General features: G+C 48.4%; 1 protein-coding gene across 1 annotated transcript in view; it reads left to right on the top strand.

Annotated features, from left to right (window-relative positions):
• The window catches only part of LOC116411043 (otoferlin-like), a 98,507-nt gene that overhangs the window by 22,579 nt on the left and 48,488 nt on the right, over positions 1–27,440 (top strand). The window contains exons 2-5 of the mRNA XM_031902816.1: positions 2,623–2,681; positions 20,215–20,303; positions 24,444–24,543; positions 27,186–27,400. Of these exons, the coding sequence (XP_031758676.1) occupies positions 2,623–2,681; positions 20,215–20,303; positions 24,444–24,543; positions 27,186–27,400 (463 nt within the window). The remainder of the gene's footprint in view (positions 1–2,622; positions 2,682–20,214; positions 20,304–24,443; positions 24,544–27,185; positions 27,401–27,440) is intronic.

The raw sequence follows: 27,440 nt of genomic DNA, 5'->3' as shown, positions 1-27,440 counted from the left end.
TGTAGGATATCCCAGATATCAACAGATGTAGCCAGAGTTATGCCAGAGTAATATTGTAGGATATCCCAGATATCAACAGATGTAGCCAGACTTGTGCCAGAGTAATATTGTAGGATATCCCAGATATCAACAGATGTAGCCAGAGTTATGCCAGAGTAATATTGTAGGATATCCCAGATATCAACAGATGTAGCCAGAGTTATGCCAGAGTAATATTGTAGGATATCCCAGATATCAACAGATGTAGCCAGACTTGTGCCAAAGTAATATTGTAGGATATCCCAGATATCAACAGATGTAGCCAGACTTGTGCCAAAGTAATATTGTAGGATATCCCAGAAATCAACAGATGTAGCCAGACTTATGCCAAAGTAATATTGTAGGATATCCCAGATATCAACAGATGTAGCCAGACTTATGCCAAAGTAATATTGTAGGATATCCCAGAAATCAACAGATGTAGCCAGACTTGTGCCAAAGTAATATTGTAGGATATCCCAGATATCAACAGATGTAGCCAGAGTTATGCCAAAGTAATATTGTAGGATATCCCAGATATCAACAGATGTAGCCAGAGTTATGCCAGAGTTATATTGGAATATTGCAGAATAACTGCAGCACATTATTCTGTTTAATTCAGAATTAATTATTTCAGCAGGTGACAGTTGCCCCTAGGGTGGCAGAGAGGGATACGGTTTGTGTTTGGCCCCATTACAGCAGGATTAGCCATATCTGACAAATAAAGCTGTTGCTGAAATGGAATCGCTGCTGTTACGGAACATTTCTACTTCAAGCTTTTTTACTAATGAAGCCGGGAAGTAAAACTGCCCTTTATGTGGGTTTGCGGAGACAGATAGCAGCGCCAGTGTTTCCTGCTAATTATATGGGGAAAGGCATGGGGGTGGGAAGGGGAATTCCTCCCTCGGGGTAACACAGGCTGGAAGGGTAAATGTGGTGCCGGAATACGGGTCAAGGCAACATAAAGCATGAAATTAATGGTGTGAGTTGAGATGATCTGCCATGGATTTCCCACAAACGGCCAATTAATGTGAGATTGCCCCGGCTGCAGATTTATGTACACAACACACTGGCTCCTTAATTGCCCCAATATATATAATACGGAGCCGCCTTATTGCCTGCTCAGCTTCCTTGGCCTTTTTAATTTCCCATGTTGTGCTGAGATCTATAGAGATTGTCATACACAGACACGCAGCATAGCATTGGGGCAGAAACATATTACAAATGGTACAAATAAAACATAATACAGGTATGGGATCCCTTATCCGGAAACCCATTATCCAGAAAGCCCGTCTCCCATAGACTCCATTTTAATCAAATAATTCAGGATTTTCAAACTGATTCCCTTTCTCTGTAATAATAAAACAGTACCTGTACTTGATCCCAACTAAAATATAATTACCCCTTATTGGGGCAGAACAGCCCTATTGGGTTTATTTAATGGTTAAATGATTCCCTTTTCTCTGTAATAATAAAACAGTACCTGTACTTGATCCCAACTAAGATATAATTACCCCTTATTGGGGCAGAACAGTCCTATTGGGTTTATTTAATGGTTAAATGATTCCCTTTTCTCTGTAATAATAAAACAGTACCTGTACTTGATCCCAACTAAAATATAATTACCCCTTATTGGGGCAGAACAGTCCTATTGGGTTTATTTAATGGTTAAATGATTCCCTTTTCTCTGTAATAATAAAACAGTACCTGTACTTGATCCCAACTAAGATATAATTACCCCTTATTGGGGCAGAACAGCCCTATTGGGTTTATTTAATGGTTAAATGATTCCCTTTTCTCTGTAATAATAAAACAGTACCTGTACTTGATCCCAACTAAGATATAATTACCCCTTATTGGGGCAGAACAGCCCTATTGGGTTTATTTAATGGTTAAATGATTCCCTTTTCTCTGTAATAATAAAACAGTACCTGTACTTGATCCCAACTAAGATATAATTACCCCTTATTGGGGCAGAACAGCCCTATTGGGTTTATTTAATGGTTAAATGATTCCCTTTTCTCTGTAATAATAAAACAGTACCTGTACTTGATCCCAACTAAGATATAATTACCCCTTATTGGGGCAGAACAGTCCTATTGGGTTTATTTAATGGTTAAATGATTCCCTTTTCTCTGTAATAATAAAACAGTACCTGTACTTGATCCCAACTAAGATATAATTACCCCTTATTGGGGGCAGAACAGCCCTATTGGGTTTATTTAACGGTTTATTGATTTTTTAGTAGACTTAAGGTATGGAGATCTAAGTTACGGAAAGACCCCTTATCTGGAATACCCTTGGTCCTGAGCATTCTGGATAACGGGTGCTTTACCTGTATCTAGATAGAAAATCAAGGTAGGTAGGGCCACTGCCGCGGGCCCTCAGGTTATTCCTTTATTTACCCTCGTGTGTGTTTGTTAGAGGGGGGTGTATAATGAGTGGGTGCTGTATGTGTATATATACATCTAATTATAATTCTGGTCGCTAAGGTGACGGTGATCATGTGATAATGGACGGAACATTCTGTAGGAATGATTCTGTAGGAACATCCCCCCCACACACACATACGTCCCATTAACAAGTGTCATTGTGTCATTACAGGACTGTCGTTCTACACGCGGGTGCTGGAGAACTGTGAGGATGAGGCCCGGTTCGATGAGGTACAGTACAATGGGTTTGACTTTAGGATCTTTCATTGTTATCCCCCCCCCCCATTATATCAATTTGCTATTGCCCCAAGCTATTGAAACTCGTATAAACTTGGAGGCAAAAAATTAGAGAAATTCATGAAATTGAAACGGCTGTTCGTTTCCATGAATCCTCTTTATTTTTCCCAAACAGGAAGTGCTCCAGCAGCCATTTTAGGTGCACTGGAATGCAATAATGTGTTTACGTTTCACTTGAAACTGAGTGAAACAGAAAACAATGATGGGGTTAACTTCCCTTTGAAACTGGGTGATATAGAAAACAATGATGGGATTAACCTCCCCTAGAAAGTGGGTGAAATAGAAAACAATGATGGGATTAACTTCCCCTTGAAAGTGAGTGAAATAGAAAACAACTTCCCTTTGAAAGTGGGTGAAATAGAAAACAATGATGGGATTAACTTCCCCTTGAAACTGGGTGAAATAGAAAACAATGATGGGATTAACTTCCCCTTGAAAGTGGGTGAAATAGAAAACAACTTCCCTTTCAAACTGGGTGAAATAGAAAACAATGATGGGATTAACCTCCCTTTGAAAGTGGGTGAAATAGAAAACAATGATGGGATTAACTTTCCCTTGAAACTGGGTGAAATAGAAAACAGCTTCCCTTTGAAAGTGGGTGATATAGGAAATAATGATGGGATTAACTTTCCCTTGAAACTGGGTGAAATAGAAAACAATGATGGGATTAACTTCCCCTTGAAAGTGGGTGAAATAGAAAACAACTTCCCTTTCAAACTGGGTGAAATAGAAAACAATGATGGGATTAACCTCCCTTTGAAAGTGGGTGAAATAGAAAACAATGATGGGATTAACTTCCCCTTGAAACTGGGTGAAATAGAAAACAATGATGGGATTAACTTCCCCTTGAAAGTGGGTGAAATAGAAAACAACTTCCCTTTCAAACTGGGTGAAATAGAAAACAATGATGGGATTAACCTCCCTTTGAAAGTGGGTGAAATAGAAAACAATGATGGGATTAACTTCCCCTTGAAAGTGGGTGAAATAGAAAACAACTTCCCTTTCAAACTGGGTGAAATAGAAAACAATGATGGGATTAACTTCCCCTTGAAAGTGGGTGAAATAGAAAACAATGATGGGATTAACTTCCCCTTGAAAGTGGGTGAAATAGAAAACAACTTCCCTTTCAAACTGGGTGAAATAGAAAACAATGATGGGATTAACCTCCCTTTGAAAGTGGGTGAAATAGAAAACAATGATGGGATTAACTTCCCCTTGAAAGTGGGTGAAATAGAAAACAACTTCCCTTTCAAACTGGGTGAAATAGAAAACAATGATGGGATTAACCTCCCCTTGAAAGTGGGTGAAATAGAAAACAATGATGGGATTAACTTCCCCTTGAAAGTGGGTGAAATAGAAAACAACTTCCCTTTCAAACTGGGTGAAATAGAAAACAATGATGTATGTATGTATAACTTTATTTATAAAGTGCCACAAGGGTTCTCAGTGCTGTACAATCTTACAATATACACAATTACACACAGGGAGGACAAGTGTTATTATAAATACAATAAATAAGTATAAATACACAGGGAGTAAGTGCCATGTGGTATGAGACACAGTAGGAAGGAGGTCCCTGCCCCGTAGAGCTTACAAAGTGATGAGATTAACTTCCCCTTGAAACTGGGTGATATAGAAAACAATGATTGCATCTACATCCCTTTGAATGTGTGTGAAATAAAAAACAATTATGCATTTAACTTCCCCTTGAAAATGTGCCAAAGCCAGGCTGTCACTGACTATTCTATTCCTCAATTCTAAGCCTCCATAGGGCTCAATGGTTCTCCGCAGCTTAAACATAGGGGAACAGATGGCCCCACTGATACCTGGGAAATCCAGGAGTGTGCCTCATTGGTCAGTCTGACCCTGCAGAGGAGACAGAGAGAACTAGGCTGGTTCTGGGATGTTCTTATCACAACGACAGAATGTTCTGATCAGTTCTGATATGGAGCAGGGCTTGGAGATATGGACAGCACTCAGCTGAACCCACATAAATAATAAATTAGTTGCACTTGCCCTTTATTTTCATTTTCCCATGGGTTGCATTACTGCTCCCTGGAGTTTCTCTGCACAAGCGGCAATATGATTAAAGTGAGAGCTGCCTGCTTATTGGTTGGCATGATGGAGGCAGCGGAACAATAATTGTATTTAGTGAGGACTTGTAATTAGTGATGAGTGAATCCCGTTTCGCTTTGTCATAAAATTCATGAAACAACAAGAAAATTTGTGAAACGGTGAAAAATCGACTTTTTTTGTCACCCGCGTCTTTTTTTGACATGAGTGCGCCCAATTTTGATGCGACCGTGCCCGATTTGCCGTGACCACGCCCATTCTTGGCATGACCACTCCCATTTTTTTGTTTGCGACAAATTTTTCCTTGCGGCGAAGTTTCTCGAAAACAATTCGCCGATGTCGCAATGCAGAAATTCGCTGCGAATCCACGCCTGGCGAAAACATTCGCGCATCGCTAGTTGTAATTAAGGGGCTTATTTATCCATTTTCCAATTTGTGAATGCGAGTTTGTTTTTCTAAATTGATTAAACTCGTATACCGAACGCTCGCTTATTTTTTAAAGTGGCAATCCCATGTAATAAAAAAAAAGTCGAATACTCGAATATTCGAGTTTCAAACTCGAAACTCAACCGTTGATAAATCAAGTGTTAAAAGTAGGGATGCACCCAATCCCGGATTTGGCCCCGAATCCGCGGACCCGGCCGAACCGAATCCTAGTTAGCATAAATTAGCATATGCTAATTAGCATTTGGAAAGGGTTAATGGTCAGGGGTAAAAAAATTTCAATGCAGCACGTGCCGATTTTTAACCCCTTCCGATCCTAATTAACAAATGTTAATTAGGATTCGGATTTGGTTCAGGATTCGGCCGAATGGGTGGGTTCGGGATTTGGCCGAATGGGTGGGTTCGGGATTTGGCCGAATGGGTGGGTTCGGGATTTGCCAGAATGGGTGGGTTCGGGATTTGCCAGAATGGGTGGGTTCGGGATTTGGCCGAATGGGTGGGTTCGGGATTTGGCCGAATGGGTGGGTTCGGGATTTGCCAGAATGGGTGGGTTCGGGATTTGGCCGAATGGGTGGGTTCGGGATTTGGCCGAATGGGTGGATTCGGGATTTGCCAGAATGGGTGGGTTCGGGATTTGGCCGAATGGGTGGGTTCGGGATTTGGCCGAATGGGTGGGTTCGGGATTTGCCAGAATGGGTGGGTTCGGGATTTGCCAGAATGGGTGGGTTCGGGATTTGCCAGAATGGGTGGGTTCGGGATTTGCCAGAATGGGTGGGTTCGGGATTTGCCAGAATGGGTGGGTTCGGGATTTGGCCGAATGGGTGGGTTCAGGATTTGCCAGAATGGGTGGGTTCGGGATTTGCCAGAATGGGTGGGTTCGGGATTTGGCCGAATGGGTGGGTTCGGGATTTGGCCGAATGGGTGGGTTCGGGATTTGCCAGAATGGGTGGGTTCGGGATTTGGCCGAATGGGTGGGTTCGGGATTTGGCCGAATGGGTGGGTTCGGGATTTGCCAGAATGGGTGGGTTCGGGATTTGCCAGAATGGGTGGGTTCGGGATTTGCCAGAATGGGTGGGTTCGGGATTTGCCAGAATGGGTGGGTTCGGGATTTGCCAGAATGGGTGGGTTCGGGATTCGGCCGAATGGGTGGGTGCGGGTGGGTTCAGGGGTTCGTCCGAACCCAAAAAAGTGGGTTCGGTGCACCCCTAGTTAAAATTTACCGAGCTCTTTCTATGCTCTGTGGCCCTACAGAGTTATTGGGGCCCTGGGTAATTGCTCCGCAGTCTCATGGGGGGGGGGTGTATAAATTGGGGGATCCTTTGGGTTTTAGCTGAACATTGGGGAGTCTTTAAATGCCACCTACAGCTGAGAATCCACAGGGTGGCGCCTGTATATACTGACAGTATGTATTAAAGGGGAACTGTCACCTTAAGAAATCCTTTGGTATCAGGTTAGTAGAGGAAAATAAACTTTACTTACACTGTATAAATTATTTAATTTCGTTTTCCTTTAGTTTTGGGATTTACAGTCACAGCCAGCAGGTCGGCGCCATTTTGTGTACACAGTTATTAAGGCGGAGCTTTGTGTCAGCCCATAATCTTATACATTTGCCATCTGGGTGCTATTTAGGAAGTGCTCAATGGAAAGTGAAAGTAATTAAAAATCTGAGCCGTCAATCATATATTGCTTGCTCCGCCTCTATGCCTGCGGCATAGAGGCGGGGCAAGCAATATATGATTGACGGCTCAGATTTTTAAATACAAGGCAAGGTCCCTAGTGGCCAGGATGGCACCAAGGCGGCACCACGTGTGACAAGTAGGAGCCACGAGAGCAGCTGCTGTTTGCCTTGATCTTACGGGAGCGGCAGGGAAGGGGGGGCCGGCGCCTCAGATCTGGGCTGAAATATTCAAAGCTGAGTCAATAGCGGAATAATAATGAGCTGTGGGGCTGAGCGTTATGTAACGCCGGGGGGGCTCTAACACCCAGTAAAGCATCATGTATAAGCTCATTTACTGTAACTCCCAGCATCCTCTGCAACACTGGGAACTGTAGTTCTGCAATAGCGAATCCCTGACTTCAGTATTTGGCTCTGGGACTCCTCCAGTTACATGGGAGTAGGAGAAACAATAGGTTAGCTGAAAGCAGTTCTAATGTGTAGCGCTGGCTGAAAGCTCAGACTCAGGCACACTTTACTGCTGCGCTGCAAGTTGGAGTGATATCCCCCCCCCCTCACCCCCAGCAGCCGATCAGCAGAACAATGGGAAGGGAGCAAGATAGCAGCTCCCAGTAGGTATCAGAATAGCACTCAATAGTAAGAAATCCAAGTCCGGCTTGGGACTCCTCCAGTTACATGGGAGTAGGAGAAACAATAGGTTAGCTGAAAGCAGTTCTAATGTGTAGCGCTGGCTCCTTCTGAAATCTCAGACTCAGGCACACTTTACTGCTGCGCTGCAAGTTGGAGTGATACCCCCCCTCACCCCCAGCAGCCGATCAGCAGAACAATGGGAAGGGAGCAAGATAGCAGCTCCCAGTAGGTATCAGAATAGCACTCAATAGTAAGAAATCCAAGTCCGGCTTGGGACTCCTCCAGTTACATGGGAGTAGGAGAAACAATAGGTTAGCTGGAAGCAGTTCTACTGTGTAGTGCTGGCTGAAAGCTCAGACTCAGGCACACTTTGCTGCTGCGCTGCAAGTTGGAGTGATATCCCCCCCCCCCCCAGCAGCCGATCAGCAGAACAATGGGAAGGGAGCAAGATAGCAGCTCCCAGTAGGTATCAGAATAGCACTCAATAGTAAGAAATCCAAGTCCGGCTTGGGACTCCTCCAGTTACATGGGAGTAGGAGAAACAATAGGTTAGCTGAAAGCAGTTCTAATGTGTAGCGCTGGCTCCTTCTGAAATCTCAGACTCAGGCACACTTTACTGCTGCGCTGCAAGTTGGAGTGATACCCCCCCCTCACCCCCAGCAGCCAATCAGCAGAACAATGGGAAGGGAGCAAGATAGCAGCTCCCAGTAGGTATCAGAATAGCACTCAATAGTAAGAAATCCAAGTCCGGCTTGGGACTCCTCCAGTTACATGGGGGTAGGAGAAACAATAGGTTAGCTGAAAGCAGTTCTAATGTTTAATGATTATGACTTGGAAACTTGATTGTACAGGGAAGGGTCGGGGCAATAAGTGCCAATGCCCTTATACAAGCAGGAAGGGGAGAGCCGGATCACAGGGAGATTGGGGCTGTTTCTTACATACGGGTTAAATCATTTATTATTAAGCAGCCCAGGCTTTGCACTCAGCATCCGGCACATACTATTATCATTATTTCCTGCTCTCTCCCAGCCGCACAGAGAACTGAGTAAGCACTTTGGCTGTTTGGGCTCCCAGGCACTGAGCGGAAACGCTGCCTTTATATTGGATCCTCAGTAGCACTAAGGGCGCTCGCTGGTTCTGATCACCAGTCGGTAACGGGTCGGCACCTCTGTAGTCAATCACAAAATCTACTGATATTAAGTAATACAAACAGATTATATGCCGGCCTGGGGGGGAACTGTATTGCTATTAGCAAAGTTTAAAAAAAAAAATTCAATATTATATATATATATATATATATATATAGGGCTGTATATGTGCAGCTTGTAATGATCCCATTGGGCAATAAAACGATCCATTTCTATAGTATTCCCACACTATACAGAATCCATAGACTCCCACCACTGATCATGGCCCTAAAAATGAAACATGGAACCCAAATTCTTTTTTTTTATTAAATCGCCCATACCTGTTGTAAATGGATTTAAAAATCTGAGCTGTCAATCATATATTGCCTGCCCCGCCTCTATGCCTGCGGCATAGAGGCGGGGCAGGCAATATATGATTGACAGCTCAGATTTTTAATTACTATTACTTTCACTTTCCATTCAGCACTTCCTAGATGATTTTGGGGTGATACAAAGCTCCGCCTTAATAACAGTGTTCACAAAATGGCGCCGGCCGGCTGGCTGTGATTGTGAATTCCAACACTGAAGGGAATAAAAATGAAATAATTTATATAGAGTAAGTAAAGTTTATTTTGCTCAACTAACATGATAGAAAAGGATTTGATATTATTTTTTAGGGTGACAGTTCCCCTTTAAAGGGAAACTATACCCCCAAACAATGTAGGTCTCTATAAAAATATAAATATGTAATGCCATTGGTTAATCCTAAATAGAAAACTGCCATTTTAAGTACTAAGGGCCGCCCCCTGGGATCATAGGATTCACAGTGCACACAAACAAGCCAAGGCACACATACATGCTAGGCCCCATCAGCCAATGAATGGGCAGAGTTCTGTCTTTTACTCCCACACTACTTCCTGTTACAGTTAGAGCTGCATCACTTCCTGTCAGGTGATCACAGCCGATCACAAAATGGCGGCTGAAGGGAAAGGATGTAAAAGGGCAATATTTACTGATATATATATTCCAGTTTGGGGAGATTCTTTAATGGGTCACATAACATAATATAATCTGTCTGTTGGTTACGTATTCATTCTGGGGGTTTAGTTTCCCTTTAATGTAGCTACAACTTATGTTGCCTCTGGCTCTAGAATCAGTGTAGCTGCTGCTCTCCTCAGCCAATACCCACAATGCTTTGCAGGCTCAGTCCCAGGGCTCTTTCATTCCAGTAGCCTATAGTGCCAATGGATTCTGGGAGCAATATTTGCATTATGTAAATAAGCAGCCAATAGCAGCAGAGATAGAGTAATAGAGAGTACCAGTGCTTATCACTGTGCGTTCTCCCTTCGATCAATGTTTATTTAACCCACACCCTCATAAATTACCACCCCCCTGGGGCTGAGGATCGAGCGGCGGCACAAAGTGCTGATTAGCAGTTCCATCCGCCATAACGAACCAATCGCTAATGGGGAAATATGGGCATGTTTATTGGTAATGATTTTAGTTCCCCTTCGTTAAGTCTTTTTACTTTGGGAGAGGGAAAATGGGGAATGTGACAGGGGCATCAGTCACACAGCGAGGGGCAGATGTAATTGCGCCGGCTACTGAGTCACTCACTCCCGTGCCTTTTGTTTAGTAAACGAGCGCTTAATGTTTCATGAGCCGGCACTACGGCAGCTCCAGCGCTAATGAACTGCAAATTGATCCATTCGGGAAACTGCAGGTTCCAAACCATAGAGAAATGGAGAGAGGCTTTGCCTGCAAGATATTAGGGCTGTCGTTGAACTACATTTCCCAGCATCCCCTGGGAGCTAGCATGGGGAACAATAACCGCTCTCATTTTACAGTTTTACAGTTATTTGTGAGTGTATTTGCTCCTGACAGTAGTTTGGTTATCTGCAGTGCTGGTTCTGACTCCTGACTACAGGAGAGGTCAAGAGTACAGAACAGAAAGAGATCAATCAGAGCAAATGAGAGGTTTGTTTAATGTGATACATAGTGTTGTGCTGGTGTGTAAAGCATTGCAGTAGGCGGGGTTTCTGTTCAATGGTATATTTGTAGATCGCTGCAGTAGGCGGGACTTCAGTTGCATGGATCTCTTGGTTTGTGAGGCGCTGCAGTAGGAGGAGTTTCAGTTGCATGGATCTCTTGGTTTGTGAGGCGCTGCAGTAGGAGGAGTTTCAGTTGCATGGATCTCTTGGTTTGTGAGGCGCTGCAGTAGGCGGGACTTCAGTTGCATGGATCTCTTGGTTTGTGAGGCGCTGCAATAGGAGGAGTTTCAGTTGCATGGATCTCTTGGTTTGTGAGGCGCTGCAGTAGGAGGAGTTTCAGTTGCATGGATCTCTTGATTTGTGAGGCGCTGCAGTAGGAGGAGTTTCAGTTGCATGGATCTCTTGGTTTGTGAGGCGCTGCAATAGGAGGAGTTTCAGTTGCATGGATCTCATTGGTTTGTGAGGCGCTGCAGTAGGCGGGGTTTCAGTTGCATGGATCTCTTGGTTTGTGAGGTGCTGCAGTTGGAGGAGTTTCAGTTGCATGGATCTCTTGGTTTGTGAGGCGCTGCAATAGGAGGAGTTTCAGTTGCATGGATCTCTTGGTTTGTGAGGCGCTGCAGTAGGAGGAGTTTCAGTTGCATGGATCTCTTGGTTTGTGAGGCGCTGCAATAGGAGGAGTTTCAGTTGCATGGATCTCTTGGTTTGTGAGGCGCTGCAGTAGGAGGAGTTTCAGTTGCATGGATCTCTTGGTTTGTGAGGTGCTGCAGTTGGAGGAGTTTCAGTTGCATGGATCTCTTGGTTTGTGAGGCGCTGCAATAGGAGGAGTTTCAGTTGCATGGATCTCTTGGTTTGTGAGGCGCTGCAGTAGGCGGGGTTTCAGTTGCATGGATCTCTTGGTTTGTGAGGCGCTGCAGTAGGCGGAGTTTCAGTTGCATGGATCTCTTGGTTTGTGAGGCGCTGCAGTAGGCGGGGTTTCAGTTGCATGGATCTCTTGGTTTGTGAGGCGCTGCAGTAGCGGGGGTTTCAGTTGCATGGATCTCTTGGTTTGTGAGGTGCTGCAGTAGGCGGGACTTCAGGTGCATGGATCTCTTGGTTTGTGATGCGCTGCAGTAGGAGGAGTTTCAGTTGCATGGATCTCTTGGTTTGTGAGGCGCTGCAGTAGGCGGGATTTTTCCGTTGCATGGATCTCTTGGTTTGTGAGGCGCTGCAGTAGGCGGAGTTTCAGTTGCATGGATCTCTTGGTTTGTGAGGCGCTGCAGTAGGCGGGGGTTTCCGTTGCATGGATCTCTTGGTTTGTGAGGCGCTGCAGTAGGAGGAGTTTCAGTTGCCATGGATCTCTTGGTTTGTGAGGCGCTGCAATAGGAGGAGTTTCAGTTGCATGGATCTCTTGGTTTGTGAGGCACTGCAGTGGCGGGGTTTCAGTTGCATGGATCTCTTTGTTTTGTGAGGCGCTGCAGTAGGAGGAGTTTCAGTTGCATGGATCTCTTGGTTTGTGAGGCGCTGCAGTAGGCGGGGTTTCCGTTGCATGGATCTCTTGGTTTTGTGAGGCGCTGCAAGTAGGAGGAGTTTCAGTTGCATGGATCTCTTGGTTTGTGAGGCGCTGCAATAGGAGGAGTTTCAGTTGCATGGATCTCCTTGGTTTGTGAGGCACTGCAGTAGGCGGGGTTTCAGTTGCATGGATCTCTTGGTTTGTGAGGTGCTTCAGTAGGCGGGGTTTCAGTTGCATGGATCTCTTGGTTTGTGAGGCGCTGCAATAGGAGGAGTTTCAGTTGCATGGATCTCTTGGTTGTGAGGTGCTGCAGTAGGCGGGGTTTCAGTTGCATGGATCTCTTGGTTTGTGAGGCGGCTGCAGTAGGCGGGGTTTCAGTTGCATGGATCTCTTGGTTTGTGAGGCGCTGCATAGGAGGAGTTTCAGTTGCATGGATCTCTTGGTTTGTGAGGTGCTGCAGTAGGCGGGGTTTCAGTTCCATGGATCTCTTGGTTTGTGAGGCGCTGCAGTAGGCGGGGTTTCAGTTGCATGGATCTTTTGGTTTGTGAGGCGCTGCAGTAGGCGGGGTTTCAGTTGCATGGATCTCTTGGTTTGTGAGGCGCTGCAGTAGGCGGGGTTTTCAGCTGCATGAATCTCTTGGTTTTGTGAGTTGCTGCAGTAGGCGGGGTTTCAGTTGCATGAATCTCTTGGTTTGTGAGGCGCTGCAGTAGGCGGGGTTTCAGTTGCATGGATCTCTTGGTTTGTGAGGTGCTGCAGTAGGCGGGGTTTCAGTTGCATGGATCTTTTGGTTTGTGAGGCGCTGCAGTAGGCGGGGTTTCAGTTGCATGGATCTCTTGGTTTGTGAGTTGCTGCAGTAGGCGGGGTTTCAGTTGCATGAATCTCTTGGTTTGTGAGGCGCTGCAGTAGGCGGGGTTTCAGTTGCATGGATCTTTTTGGTTTGTGAGGCGCTGCAGTAGGCGGGGTTTCAGTTGCATGGATCTCTTGGTTTGTGAGGCGCTGCAGTAGGCGGGGTTTCAGTTGCATGGAACCTTGGTTTGTGAGGCGCTGCAGTAGGCGGGGTTTCAGTTGCATGGATCTCTTGGTTTTGTGAGGCGCTGCAGTAGGCGGGGTTTCAGTTGCATGGAATCTCTTGTTTGTGAGGTGCTGCAGTAGCGGGGTTTCAGTTGCATGGATCTCTTGGGTTTGTGAGGCGCTGCAGTAGGCGGGGTTTCAGTTGCATGGATCTCTTGGTTTGTGAGGCGCTGCAGTAGGCGGGTTTCAGTTGCATGGATCTCTTGGTTTGTGAGGTGCTGCAGTAGGCAGGGTTTCAGTTGCATGGATCTCTTGGTTTGTGAGGTGCTGCAGTAGGCGGGGTTTCAGTTGCATGGATCTCTTGGTTTGTGAGTGCGCTGCAGTAGGCGGTTTCAGTTGCATGGATCTCTTGTTTGTGAGGCGTGCAGTAGGGGGGTTTCAGTTTGCATGGATCTCTTGGTTTGTGAGGCGCTGCAGTAGGCGGGGTTCAGTTGCATGGATCTCTTGGTTTGTGAGGCGGCTGCAGTAGGCCGGGGTTTCAGTTGCATGGATCTCTTGGTTTGTGAAGGCGCTGCAGAGTGAGGAGTTTCAGAATTGCATGGATCCTGGTTTGTGCAGGCGCTTGCAGTTAGGCGGGGTTTCGTTGCATGGATCTCTTGGTTTGTGAGGCGCTGCAGTAGGCGGGGTTTCAGTTGCATGGATCTCTTGGTTTGTGAGGCGCTGCAGTAGGAGGAGTTTCAGTTGCATGGATCTCTTGGTTTCTGTGAGGCGCTGCAGTAGGCGGGGTTTCAGTTGCATGGATCTCTTTGGTTGTGAGGCGCTGCAGTAGGAGGAGTTTCAGTTGCATGGATCTCTTGGTTTGTGAGGCGCTGCAGTAGGCGGGGTTTCAGTTGCATGGAACCCTTGGTTTGTGAGGCGCTGCAGTAGGCGTGTTTCAGTTGCATGGATCTCTTGGTTTGTGAGGTGCTGCAGTAGGCGGGGTTTCAGTTGCATGGATCTCTTGGTTTGTGAGGCGCTTGCAGTAGGCGTGTTTCAGTTGCATGGATCTCTTGGTTTGTGAGGTGCTGCAGTAGGCGGGGTTTCAGTTGCATGGATCTCTTGGTTTGTGAGGTGCTGCAGTAGGCGGGGTTTCAGTTGCATGGATCTCTTGGTTTGTGAGGCGCTGCAGTAGGCGGGGTTTCAGTTTCATGGATCTCTTGGTTTGTGAGGTGCTGCAGTAGGAGGAGTTTCAGTTGCATGGATCTCTTGGTTTGTGAGGCGCTGCAGTAGGCGGGGTTTCAGTTGCATGGATCTCTTGGTTTGTGAGGCGCTGCAGTAGGCGGGGTTTCAGTTGCATGAATCTCTTGGTTTGTGAGGCGCTGCAGTAGGCGGGGTTTCAGTTGCATGGATCTCTTGGTTTGTGAGGCGCTGCAGTAGGCGGGGTTTCAGTTGCATGGATCTCTTGGTTTGTGAGGCGCTGCAGTAGGAGGAGTTTCAGTTACATGGATCTCTTGGTTTGTGAGGCGCTGCAGTAGGCGGGGTTTCAGTTGCATGGATCTCTTGGTTTGTGAGGCGCTGCAGTAGGCGGGGTTTCAGTTGTATGGATCTCTTGGTTTGTGAGGCGCTGCAGTAGGCGGGGTTTCAGTTGCATGGATCTCTTGGTTTGTGAGGCGCTGCAGTAGGAGGAGTTTCAGTTGCATGGATCTCTTGGTTTGTGAGGCGCTGCAGTAGGCGGGGTTTCAGTTGCATGGATCTCTTGGTTTGTGAGGCGCTGCAGTAGGCGGGGTTTCAGTTGCATGGAACCCTTGGTTTGTGAGGCGCTGCAGTAGGCGGGTTTCAGTTGCATGGATCTCTTGGTTTGTGAGGCGCTGCAGTAGGTGGGGTTTCAGTTGCATGGATCTCTTGGTTTGTGAGGTGCTGCAGTAGGCGGGGTTTCAGTTGCATGGATCTCTTGGTTGTGAGGCGCTGCAGTAGGCGGGGTTTCAGTTTCATGGATCTCTTGGTTTGTGAGGTGCTGCAGTAGGAGGAGTTTCAGTTGCATGGATCTCTTGGTTTGTGAGGCGCTGCAGTAGGAGGAGTTTCAGTTGCATGGATCTCTTGGTTTGTGAGGCGCTGCAGTAGGCGGGTTTCAGTTGCATGGATCTCTTGGTTTGTGAGGCGCTGCAGTAGGCGGGGTTTCAGTTGCATGGATCTCTTGGTTTGTGAGGCGCTGCAGTAGGCGGGGTTTCAGTTGCATGGATCTCTTGGTTTGTGAGGCGCTGCAGTAGGCGGGGTTTCAGTTGCATGGATCTCTTGGTTTGTGAGGCGCTGCAGTAGGAGGAGTTTCAGTTGCATGGATCTCTTGGTTTGTGAGGCGCTGCAGTAGGCGGGGTTTCAGTTGCATGGATCTCTTGGTTTGTGAGGCGCTGCAGTAGGCGGGGTTTCAGTTGCATGGATCTCTTGGTTTGTGAGGCGCTGCAGTTGGCGGGGTTTCAGTTGCATGGATCTCTTGGTTTGTGAGGCGCTGCAGTAGGCGGGGTTTCAGTTGCATGGATCTCTTGGTTTGTGAGGCGCTGCAGTAGGCGGGGTTTCAGTTGCATGGATCTCTTGGTTTGTGAGGCGCTGCAGTAGGCGGGGTTTCAGTTGCATGGATCTCTTGGTTTGTGAGGCGCTGCAGTAGGCGGGGTTTCAGTTGCATGGATCTCTTGGTTTTCACAAAAACCTTCAACAAAAAATGGCTGTGCCATTATGGTGGCAGGCTTAGATTCAGGCTTATTACCCATAATCCTCTCACTGCTCCCCCCTGCTCTCTGAGACAAGCAATAAGGCTGTGCAGTCCGGAGCTAGATATAGATCTGTGTGTAATACAGGGGGTCCCGTGCCAGGGGGCAGCGCACAGTACAAACAGAATCACAGCAAGCCGGGGGTTACCATGCTCAGTCCCACTGCAACTGAATGAGAGAATAACAACGCAGGAAAGGGATGCAGCTTCAATATCTGCTCAGAAGGCACCCGGCACCCTGGGGAACAGAGAGAGGGCAGCCTGCAGGCAGCGCAGCAGCAGTTGTGTCTGTAGCAGCTACTGAGAGACATTTCCAAGGAGTTTTTGTGCACAGTTACTAGCAGCACCTACCTCTTCTGTATCATAATCCTGTATTAAAGGTCTGTACAGGCTAATAGGCTATAAGCAAACTTAGGGGGCTGTTCCTGCTGAATTGTGCTTAGTACAGGGGAATCACTATGTGCCATAGTTTTATGGTATCTCTCTGTACAGGCTATGGGCAAACTTAGGGGGCTGTTCCTGCTGAATTGTGCTTAGTACAGGGGAATCCCTATATGCCATAGTTTTATGGTATCTCTCTGTACAGGCTATGAGCAAACTTAGGGGGCTGTTCCTGCTGAATTGTGCTTAGTACAGGGGAATCCCTATGTGCCATAGTGTTATGGTATATCTCTGTACAGGCTATGAGCAAACTTAGGGGGCTGTTCCTGCTGAATTGTGCTTAGTACAGGGGAATCCCTATGTGCCATAGTTTTATGGTATCTCTCTGTACAGGCTATGAGCAAACTTAGGGGGCTGTTCCTGCTGAATTGTGCTTAGTACAGGGGAATCCCTATGTGCCATAGTTTTATGGTATCTCTCTGTACAGGCTATGGGCAAACTTAGGGGGCTGTTCCTGCTGAATTGTGCTTAGTACAGGGGAATCCCTATGTGCCATAGTTTTATGGTATCTCTCTGTACAGGCTATGGGCAACTTAGGGGGCTGTTCCTGCTGAATTGTGCTTAGTACAGGGGAATCCCTATGTGCCATAGTGTTATGGTATCTCTCTGTACAGGCTATGGGCAAACTTAGGGGGCTGTTCCTGCTGAATTGTGCTTAGTACAGGGGAATCCCTATGTGCCATAGTTTTATGGTATCTCTCTGTACAGGCTATGGGCAAACTTAGGGGGCTGTTCCTGCTGAATTGTGCTTAGTACAGGGGAATCCCTATGTGCCATAGTGTTATGGTATCTCTCTGTACAGGCTATGGGCAAACTTAGGGGGCTGTTCCTGCTGAATTGTGCTTAGTACAGGGGAATCCCTATGTGCCATAGTTTTATGGTATCTCTCTGTACAGGCTATGGGCAAACTTAGGGGGCTGTTCCTGCTGAATTGTGCTTAGTACAGGGGAATCCCTATGTGCCATAGTGTTAAGCTGGCCATACACCAGCAGATCCGCTCGCTTGGCGATGTCGCCAAGCGAGCGGATCTTCCCCCGATATCCCCACCTACGGGTGGGCGATATCGGGGACCATTTAGGTAAAAAAAATAATAATCCGATCGTTTGGCCCTGGGGCCAGACGATCGGATTATGTGGGCGGCAATGGGGCAGTCGGATCGGGGACCGCATCAACGAGCCGATGCGGTCCCCGATCCGACCAGATTTTCTAACCTGGCCGATCGAGATCTGGCCAATTTCAGGCCAGATATCGGTCGGCCAGGCCGATCTGCTCTCCCCATACACGGGCCGATTAGCTGCCGAATCGGTCCAAGGGACCGATATCGGCAGCTATAGTCGGCCCGTGTATGGCCACCTTTATTAGTTGCGCTACAAAGTCTGATTTCCCTCTGGCAGCCAATTAGTGTACAACCTTCCCAGTGAATTTCAGCAGAACATCGAGCTTTCTGACTAAATTGGATCCGCACAGCAATGACATTAATTAAGTGGCTGAGAGTGAACTGGGGGCCCAGCTGCTCCCAGTGACGTGGCCTCTCATATCGTGGGTGCTACGGGGGCCACAGCTGTGACAGAGGGGCTGCTGAATATCTAAAGGCCAAGTAAGCGGGGTATTACTGGGGGGGTAAATATCCCAGCATTGGGCCAAATGGGCCCCATACCCGGGGGGGGGGGCAGAGAGGGAGGGGTAAGAGACCCGTTACCCATAGAGAATTGGTGCAGTTAGTGAGAGGGGCCCCATACCCGGGGGGGTTCTGCCCGACGCTCCCCACAAGGTGCCGTTGTTGCTGAAGGATCAGACGTGCAGCGAATGCCAAGCGTTCCGGGCCATTCTCCCCGCTGTCGCTGTTTCACGCTGGAGATTAAATATAAATTAATCCTTTAGGGGATTTTACTTGCTTTGTGTCTGTATTTGGCTTTGTTAGTCACACAATTCTGCTGCCCAGAGAGGAGACTAATTAGCCCCAGCCTGGGGGGTTCAGAGCTTTATATTAGTGGCCCCTTGTCTGCTGTACCCTCCTCTCAGTGACTGGCCCCATAAACACCCTGTGTCTGCCCCCTATATCCTATCCTAACTGCCCAACTGCCCCCTATATCCTACCCTACCCGCCCCCCCCTATACCCTATCCTACTTGCCCCCTATATCCTACCCGCCCCCTATATCCTACCCTACCTGCCCCCTATACCCTACCCTACCCTACCCGCCCCCTATATCCTATCCTACCCGCCCCCTATATCCTACCCTACCTGCCCCCTATACCCTACCCTACCCTACCCGCCCCCTATATCCTATCCTACCCGCCCCCTATATCCTACCCTACCTGCCCCTAACCCTACCTACCTGCCCCCATATCCTACCCTACCTGCCCCTATATCCTACCCTACCTGCCCCCTATTACCCTACCCCTACCTGCCCCCTATATCCTACCCTACCTGCCCCCTATATCCTACCCTACCTGCCCCCTATACCCTACCCTACCTGCCCCCTATACCCTACCCTACCTGCCCCCTATATCCTACCCTACCTGCCCCCTATATCCTACCCTACCTGCCCCCTATACCCTACCCTACCTGCCCCCTATACCCTACCCTACCTGCCCCCTATACCCTACCCTACCTGCCCCCTATATCCTACCCTACCTGCCCCCTATATCCTACCCTACCTGCCCCCTATATCCTACCCTACCTGCCCCCTATATCCTACCCTACCTGCCCCCTATATCCTACCCTACCTGCCCCTATATCCTACCCTACCTGCCCCCTATACCCTACCCTACCTGCCCCCTATACCCTACCCTACCTGCCCCCTATATCCTACCCTACCTGCCCCCTATATCCTACCCTACCTGCCCCCTATACCCTACCCTACCTGCCCCCTATATCCTACCCTATAAGACTCCTGACACTGACTTGCCTGCTGCAAACCAGCAATTCCTTATAATTACTGATGTGAGGTCTCCCTACCCCACTAACCCCCCCCCCCCCCCCCCGCTGGATATGTGGGTGCAGGAGAGTGGAAGTTCAGCAATGTCACCTTTATCCTATGGGTGGCGCTGTTATCCATTGGCTGCACTGACTGGGCCTCCTCTCTGGAAGCTGTGCCAGGGCAGATAGAGCTAATGTAGGGGTGTGAGTATAAAGCATTTATGATGCTGTTGTTAAACTACAACTCCCACCTACCCGGAATTGGCCTTCCTTTTCCATTAATATCCCAGCAGTTCGGCTGTAGATTCATTGTGCCCTTTAATAACTGTTATTGGGCTCAGTATTGGGCCGGTACCGAGCCGACTGTATAAAGCAATGTCCCCAGTACTTGAATAATATCTGATAAACGACTGTGTGAGTTCATTAAAGGAACCTTTGCGTCAGGCTCGTTATCTTCCAAGAATAACGAGTTTTCTTAATTCTCCCATCATTTAATTAAGAGCCACAGAGCAATAAGTTGACCTTTTCTCTCTCTCAGCCGAGTAAATCCCCTTGGCATTCAGGGCTCTAATCCCTGCCGTATATATAGGTGTGTGTACTGGAGATATATAGCGCTGGGGGTTATTGGGCGGGGGGGGGCACTCAGGGAAAATAACTGGAAATATTGATGGAGTTGGTTCTGCTGGGCAGATCACATGGGAGCTGTAGAGCCAATAAGCAGCGAGGGATAGGGTATTACAGCTGGAGGCGCCATTCCTGGGGGGGCACAATGGGGTCAGCCAATGGAATTGGGGGGGCTGTGGCCCCAAAGTGGAGCAATAAGGAAATACCCAACCCGCCCACATTTTTGAGGTGCAGTTTTTCTCTTTTTTGCCCTTCCCCCTATAAATATCATTTATTAACCCATCGATTCTCTTCCCCACAGACGTTCCGATGGCCGATTGCCAGTAACATCGATGGGAATGAAATGCTGGAGATCCAAGTGTTTAACTACAGCAAAGTCTTCACTAACAGGTCAGAACCCGGCGCCCCATTAACCCTCGGTTGTACCTGCCGACCCGACCTATCGCCCCATTTATAGTATTGGCCATTCTCTCTCTGTCCAACTTGGCCTGCGCTATAGGGCCGTAGCCAGAGATATCTCTAACTCACACCCAGGGCTGCCATCAGGGGGGCACAGGGGGGACAGATGTCCTGGGCCCGGACGATGGTTGCTTTAAAGGGGGCCCGGCCATGATACACTTTTTTAGCTCGGGCCCCCTTTAAAGAACTCCAGACGAGGATGAAGGAAGTCGCCGGTGGGGGAGCTGGAGGAAGTAGCTGGGGTGGAGGGGGGGAAGCCGCAGGGGAGCCGGAGGAAGTAGCTGGGGTGCAGGGGGGGAAGCCGCAGGGGAGCCGGAGGAAGTAGCTGGGGTGCAGGGGGGGAAGCCGCAGGGGAGCCGGAGGAAGTAGCTGGGGTGGAGGGGGGGAAGCCGTAGGGGAGCCAGTGGAGGTAGCTGAGGTGGAGGGAGGGGAGCCGGAGGAGGTAGCTGGGGTGGAGGGAGGGGAGCCAGAGGAGGTAGCTGGGGTAGAGGGGGGAAGCCGTAGGGGAGCCGGAGGAGGTAGCTGGGGTGGAGGGAGGGGAGCCAGAGGAGGTAGCTGGGGTAGAGGGGGGGAAGCCGTAGGGGAGCCGGAGGAGGTAGCTGTGTTGGAGGGAGGGGAGCCGGAGGAGGTAGCTGGGGTGGAGGGAGGGGAGCCGGAGGAGGTAGCTGGGGTGGAGGGAGGGGAGCCAGAGGAGGTAGCTGGGGTAGAGGGGGGGAAGCCGTAGGGGAGCCGGAGGAGGTAGCTGGGTTGGAGGGAGGGGAGCCGGAGGAAGTAGCTGGGGTGTAGGGGAGGAAGCCGCAGGGGAGCCAGAGGAAGTAGCTGGGGTGAAGGGGGGGAGCCGGAGGAAGTCACTGGGGGTGGAGCTGGAGGATACTGGGGGGAGCCGCAGGAGGACGCTGGGAGGGTGCTGTGCAGATGCAGCGGGGAGCTGGATGATTCTGGTGGGAGCTGGGGGGAAGCCGGAGGATTCTTGGGTGGGGTGGGAGCTTGAGGATGCTGGGAAGGACTCTGGGGGGGAGCTGGAGGTTTCTGGTGGGAGCTGGGGGGAAGCCGGACGATGCTTGGGGGGGGTGGGAGCTGGAGGATGCTGGGAAGGACTCTGGGGGGGAGCTGGAGGACCGGGAGAGGGGTAACTGGAGGATGCTGGGGGGCCCTGGCTACCAATGTTTTAGAGGGGCCCTGGCTACCAATGTTTTAGGGGGTCCCTGGCTACCAATGTTTTAGGGGGGCCCTGGCTACCAATGTTTTAGGGGGCCCTGGCTACCAATGTCTGTGTATCCTTTGTACTGTACAACAGAAAATGTTGTTGTGAGGGGCCCCGTGATATCTGATGGCGGCCCTGCTCATACCCCAGGCCAAAGTGATACCCCAGGCCCTAGAGTTGTTTTCTGAAGCCACGTTTGATGGCTATAAAGTCGTTTCATTGAGTGTGAGCTGGAGATCTGCCCGTATTCCTGCCCGATGCCCCGGGAGACAGCGGCGCCAATGAATAACGGCGCTCGGATCAGACAGGGGAAACCCGAGGAGGCTGAGATGGAGCCGATAATAAAGCCGCGCGGCCCCAGCGACATCTGATATTAACTCCGTGTTACAATGAATAAAGCTGAATTATTTACAATAAAACAGATAGGAAAGGGGATAGGGACTTGTGTGGCGGTGGGGGCGGGGCCTATCAATCAGCAGGGGGCGGCGCCTATCAATCAGCAGGGCGCTAATTAGTTCCAGCTCTGCTCATTGTGCTCAGCAGAACCCAGGGCACCTTTATGGTGCAATTAATAACAATGGTGCACTAAAGGCCCTGGCACAGGGGTAGTGCCCAAACCCGGCCGCCCAGCCTGGCATTTACTTGAATGGAAACTGTCTGACACCAGCGGCACAACTATCAGCTTTATGGCCAAACCCACCAATCATTGACTTCCAGATTCCATGCAGCGGCCATGGTCTGGGCCAGTGGGCCCCCGGGGCTCCAGCAGCTGCAGTACCTTTCCCATCATCCTCTGCAAGACTTGCCCATAAACTGTATTTCCGTAATTTGATTGGCCGGTGGCCACATTGGCTAGTGACTGCGGGAGGCTAAGCAACATCATTCCAGATCTGCCTGATAGTGTGACTCCTGACTCAGCTGTATTTAAGGCTGAAACAACCAATCAAAATACAGCATTAGATGTGGGCGGAGTTGGCGGAGTGGGCGTTGCTCTCTGACTCTCTCTGACTCTCTGATGAGCACCTGATAAGAAACCCTGGTGGGGGGGGGGGGGGGGGGGCAATTAATATTTTATCACCCAGACTATTCCTGTTGTTGTTATTTTGGATCTGGTGTCTCATTCCTTCTGCCTGTCCATATGCTCTCGACTCAAAGGCTCCGCCCCCAGACATAACACCCTCCCTTTGGAACAAATGATTATAGGGTGCCATACTTGTAGGGTGCTAGTAAACCTACAGAATTCTCCGTGTCCCTGAAGTACCCCCCAAACTGAAGACTCCTTCCTTCAGTGCTCAGACCCCAGAACATCTCAAATACTCTGCCCCCCCCCTCGGTATCCCATAGTACTTTGCTCCTACCATTGTAGGTTACAAGCACTTTGCCAATACAATTATTTGCCCCCTAAGACCCTGGCAATTGACCCAATGCCACTGATATGGTTTGCCCACCCCAGTATCCCCCCCATTGCATTACCCAGACCCCCCCACAGTGTCACTGCTCCTTGGGTTGGCTCAGACCCCTGTACCTCTGCTGTAGTTCTGAGTGGGGGTCATTTACAGATACCCCAGACACAAGTGCAATAACACTAATGGGGGGCAAAAGAGAGCTTGGCCTGGGGCCAAATAAAGCTCCATATGGCAGTAAGCACAGGGCTCGGCTCTGGGCTGTACCCGCCATTGCTCCCTAACCTGAGTTACTGTATGGGGCACAAATTGGGCGACAGACAGGGGGTGGGAAGGGGTACAGCTCAGTGTCGCCCCCCGCCCACGTATCATCCTGCTGAATGGGGCAGTGCTGGAAAGTAGCACCCACTTTTTGCATTTTGCACCCTGCACTTGATAAATGCCCCTATTGCCTCTCATGCCCTGCAGTGGGGCACACAGTACCCAGATAAACCAGGCTTATACCATGGCACAGCACCAAGTACCCACCCAGCGCAACGCACCGACTGGCATCTATTGCCCCTGCCCCCAGGCACTGTGAATCTGAGTGCCACCCTGTATATTTCAGTCCCACCTTCCTTTCTCTTCCTCCCACAGAACAGCAAATTAAAGGGGAAGTTCAACTTCACACTCACTTGTTATATTCAAGTACTACACAATATCTAATAATATATATATTTTTTTTTTTTTAACGGTTAATTTTTTTCTAAAATGTAGATTTTACATTCTTCCCCCCCCCCCTTGTCGTAACTCGTTGCACCCCCCTTGCTTGTTCTCTCCAAGGGGATGTTTTATTGGCTGCACTCATCTCTCTGAAGCCTTTACTCCCAGCCTGAAAGGGTTACAGACTGCTGGTAGGGACTCAGGGAGCATCCTCAAAAGGGGAACTGGTTCTGGTACTGATACTACTGGTTCTGGTACTGGTACTACTGGTTCTGATACTGGTACTACTGGTTCTGGTACTGATACTACTGGTTCTGGTACTGATACTACTGGTTCTGGTACTGATACTACTGGTTCTGGTACTGATACTACTGGTTCTGGTACTGATACTACTGGTTCTGGTACTGATACTACTGGTTCTGATACTGGTACTACTGGTTCTGATACTGGTACTACTGGTTCTGATACTGGTACTACTGGTTCTGATACTGCTACTACTGGTTCTGATACTGCTACTACTGGTTCTGGTACTTCTGGTCCTGTTCTGGAACCAGTAGATATGACTGTATCTGGGGTAACAGTCTGAGCTTCAACGTGGCCGTCATAGCTGAATTGGTTGAGCCAATAAGAAAATAACTGCCCCAGTCTGGGCAAATTCAGAATTCCCTCCAGCCCTCGGCCCAGTGATCCACGGGTGGTGCCAGGAGAACCACTTAGAACCAGAACCGGTGCTTACTGTGTGTTCCTTCGTTTCGGTGCCAGGCTGATCGGGACGTTCCGGATGGTTCTGCAGCAGGTGGTGGAGGAGGCCCAGCTGGAAGTGACAGACACACTCATCGATGACAATAACTCGGCAATCCGGGTAGGTACCGCCCCGCCCATTATGTGCCACCTGGGATAATGGGGCTTATTCTCCAGCCAATCATTTCTCTCCTCCTCTGCCCTTCCCAGTTATCTGTTCTGGAACTCATACCTCCCAACTGCCCCAATTTCATAGAACAGCCCCTCTTTTAACAGCTCAGACTGAAAAGTCCCACATTACCCTTTGATCTCCTGCACTGAACACTGAAAAAGATACAATGTTTCTCAAACTTAATTAAATAGGTAGCTTTCGGCAGACAGCCCAGAAATCTTAACAAGCTACACCTGCACTTAGAAACAATTACTTCTCAAACTTAATTAAAAAAGTAGCTTTTGGCAGGCAGCCCAGAAATCTTAACAAGCTACACCTGCACTTAGATACAATGTTTCTCAAACTTAATTAAATAAGTAGCTTTTGGCAGACAGCCCAGAAATCTTAACAAGCTACGCCTGCACTTAGATACAATGTTTTTCAAATGTAATTAAAAAAATAGTTTTTTTTGGCAGAAAGCCCAGAAATCTTAACAAGTTACAACTGCACTTAGATACAATGTTTCTCAAGCGTAATTAAAAAAAAGTAGCTTTTGGCAGAAAGCCCAGAAATCTTAACAATCTACACCTGCACTTAGATACAATGTTTCCCAAACTTAATTAAATAAGTGGGCTTTTGGCAGAGAGCCCAGAACTTTAACAAGCCACACCTGCACTGAGATACAAGTGTAACTAATAAGCTAAACAGGTCTCTTGGGGGAACTGAGACTCACAGCTTAAAGGGCAACTTAACCTTCATTAGTAAAACTGTAATAACACATAAAACGACCCCAAAACCCCCAGAAATGTGTTCAAACTTAAATAACCTTCCAAATTTAGTAAAATGGGAGTGGTATTTAGGGGGCGTGGCCAATGTCCCTCTTTCCATTATTGAAATGTTGGGATTCCCTAGCACCTTTCCCATTTTGCTTCCCCTTTATTTGCACATCCCCATGCATTTCCTGCTGCCCCAGTCGGGGGGGGGGGGGGGGGTCAGTTTCTGTTTCTTCAGCCTCAGGGTTTCAGAACCGGCTCAGTTATTTCGTTTTTTTGTTCAGCAGCTCTCCAGTTTGGCGTTTCAGCAGCTATCTGGTTGCTAGGGTCGTCTATATCTTAACAACCAGCCAGTTGGTTGAATGAGAGACAGGAATATGAATAGGGGAGGGGCTGAATAGAAAGATAAGGAATAAAAAGTAACAATAACAATAAAACTGGAGCCTCACAGAGCAATAGGGTTTGGCTGCCGGGGGCAGATATACTGTTGCTAGGGCTCAAATTACCTTAGCAACCAGGGAGCTGTTTGAAAGAGAGGCTGATATATGAATAGGGGAGGGGCTGAATAGAAAGATAAGGAATAAAAAGTAACACTAACAATAAAACTGGAGCCTCACAGAGCAATAGGGTTTGGCTGCCGGGGTCAGTGACCCCCATTTGAAAGCTGGAAAAATGAAAACGACAAAAAAATAAATAATGAAGACCAATTGCAAAGTCGCTAGGAATAGGATATTCTATAATATACTGAAATTTAATGTAAAGGTGAACCTCCTCTTTAAAGAGAAGCAGCCGGACCGCCCCAGAGAGACGAGACCCCCCCGCAGGCTGATGTTCAGCTCCCTTATTGTTTCCATAGTAACAGCTCTTTACGTATCCAGTATGTACAGGCATTCGGTATATGGGCCAGAACTCAGTAACAGATACTGGATGAAACATTTGATTTTTTGAAGTTTTTTGCATTAAATCACAACTCCGTGAGTCTGGGGTCCCTCTATACACCCCACTGTGATCCGACCGGGAGCTCAGAATAAACGACACCCCGTCGGCTCTGACACATTGCACCAATTACATTGTATTTAAATGCTAATATTGTGCTTCATTAAAAGAATTCTGTCCTTATGGAAATCCCATTAGTGCCGCCGGGGGCTGAACGCGTCTGCCGGAAAATAATGAGGGAACGGGGAGAGAACATGAAATATGACATTTTGTGGCGGTTATTGGGCTTTATGGATCTCGTTTCCTCCCCTCACTTTAATTGGAATTAGACACGATGGTACATGAGCGTTGGAGATCACATCATGGCAGTGGGTGTGGGGGGGGGGGGGTATAAAAAGGAATAAGGTCCAAAAAAGTTTTTGTCATTGCTCTCAGTGCAAGTCTATGGGAATTCCAGCACAGGGGATGAGCACTTTCCTAACAATGTCCTTTGTGGTTGCTGGCGTCACTTACCCTAGCAACCAGAAGGAACTGTTGGTTAAGACTGAACTGCCAGGGTCAGAGTAGCCCACCATAGTAACAGGACAATTCCCAGTGGTCCCTCTGCTTCCCAAACCCTCACTTTCCAACTCATAACTTGCCCTCTAGGGGGCACTAGACGAAGATCTGCCCTAATAATGCAGTTTCCAAGCAAAGGGCCTGTATTTTGGGCACAAATATAGTGAATGTTTGGAGGGGTGCACATATGCCCCCCCGTTGGGGCCCTTACTGCTGCACAATATTAGTATATACCATTAGGCAGATCTCCTCCCCAGGGACTAAAGGGCCCCAAACATTTTGCTTAGGGGCCCAGTAACTCCCAGTTATTATCATTTGATAATTATATTTGTATTTCTTTGCCAGACGAGCGTCAGCATTGAGCTCCGGTACCAGACCATGGACGGTTCCGTCGGTGCCTGGAACGATGGAGAATTTATGGACGGTACCAACCTGCAGAGCGAGGCAGTTGGGAATTTCCACTTTGAGACGGAAAGTCTGCTCTCCGGCCAGAGCCACAATTCAGCCGTGTCCCCCGGGAGATCACAGAGCTTGCACTCAGGGGAGAGAGCCTTTAAAAGGTAAGTTGGTGCTTTCTAGAACATTCCATTCAGTTCCATG

The sequence above is a fragment of the Xenopus tropicalis genome, chromosome 5, assembly GCF_000004195.4.
Source record: "Xenopus tropicalis strain Nigerian chromosome 5, UCB_Xtro_10.0, whole genome shotgun sequence".
Classification (NCBI taxonomy): Eukaryota; Metazoa; Chordata; class Amphibia; order Anura; family Pipidae; genus Xenopus; species Xenopus tropicalis.
Note: the sequence above shows the minus strand (reverse complement) of the source record. Positions and strands in the feature narration are given on the sequence as shown.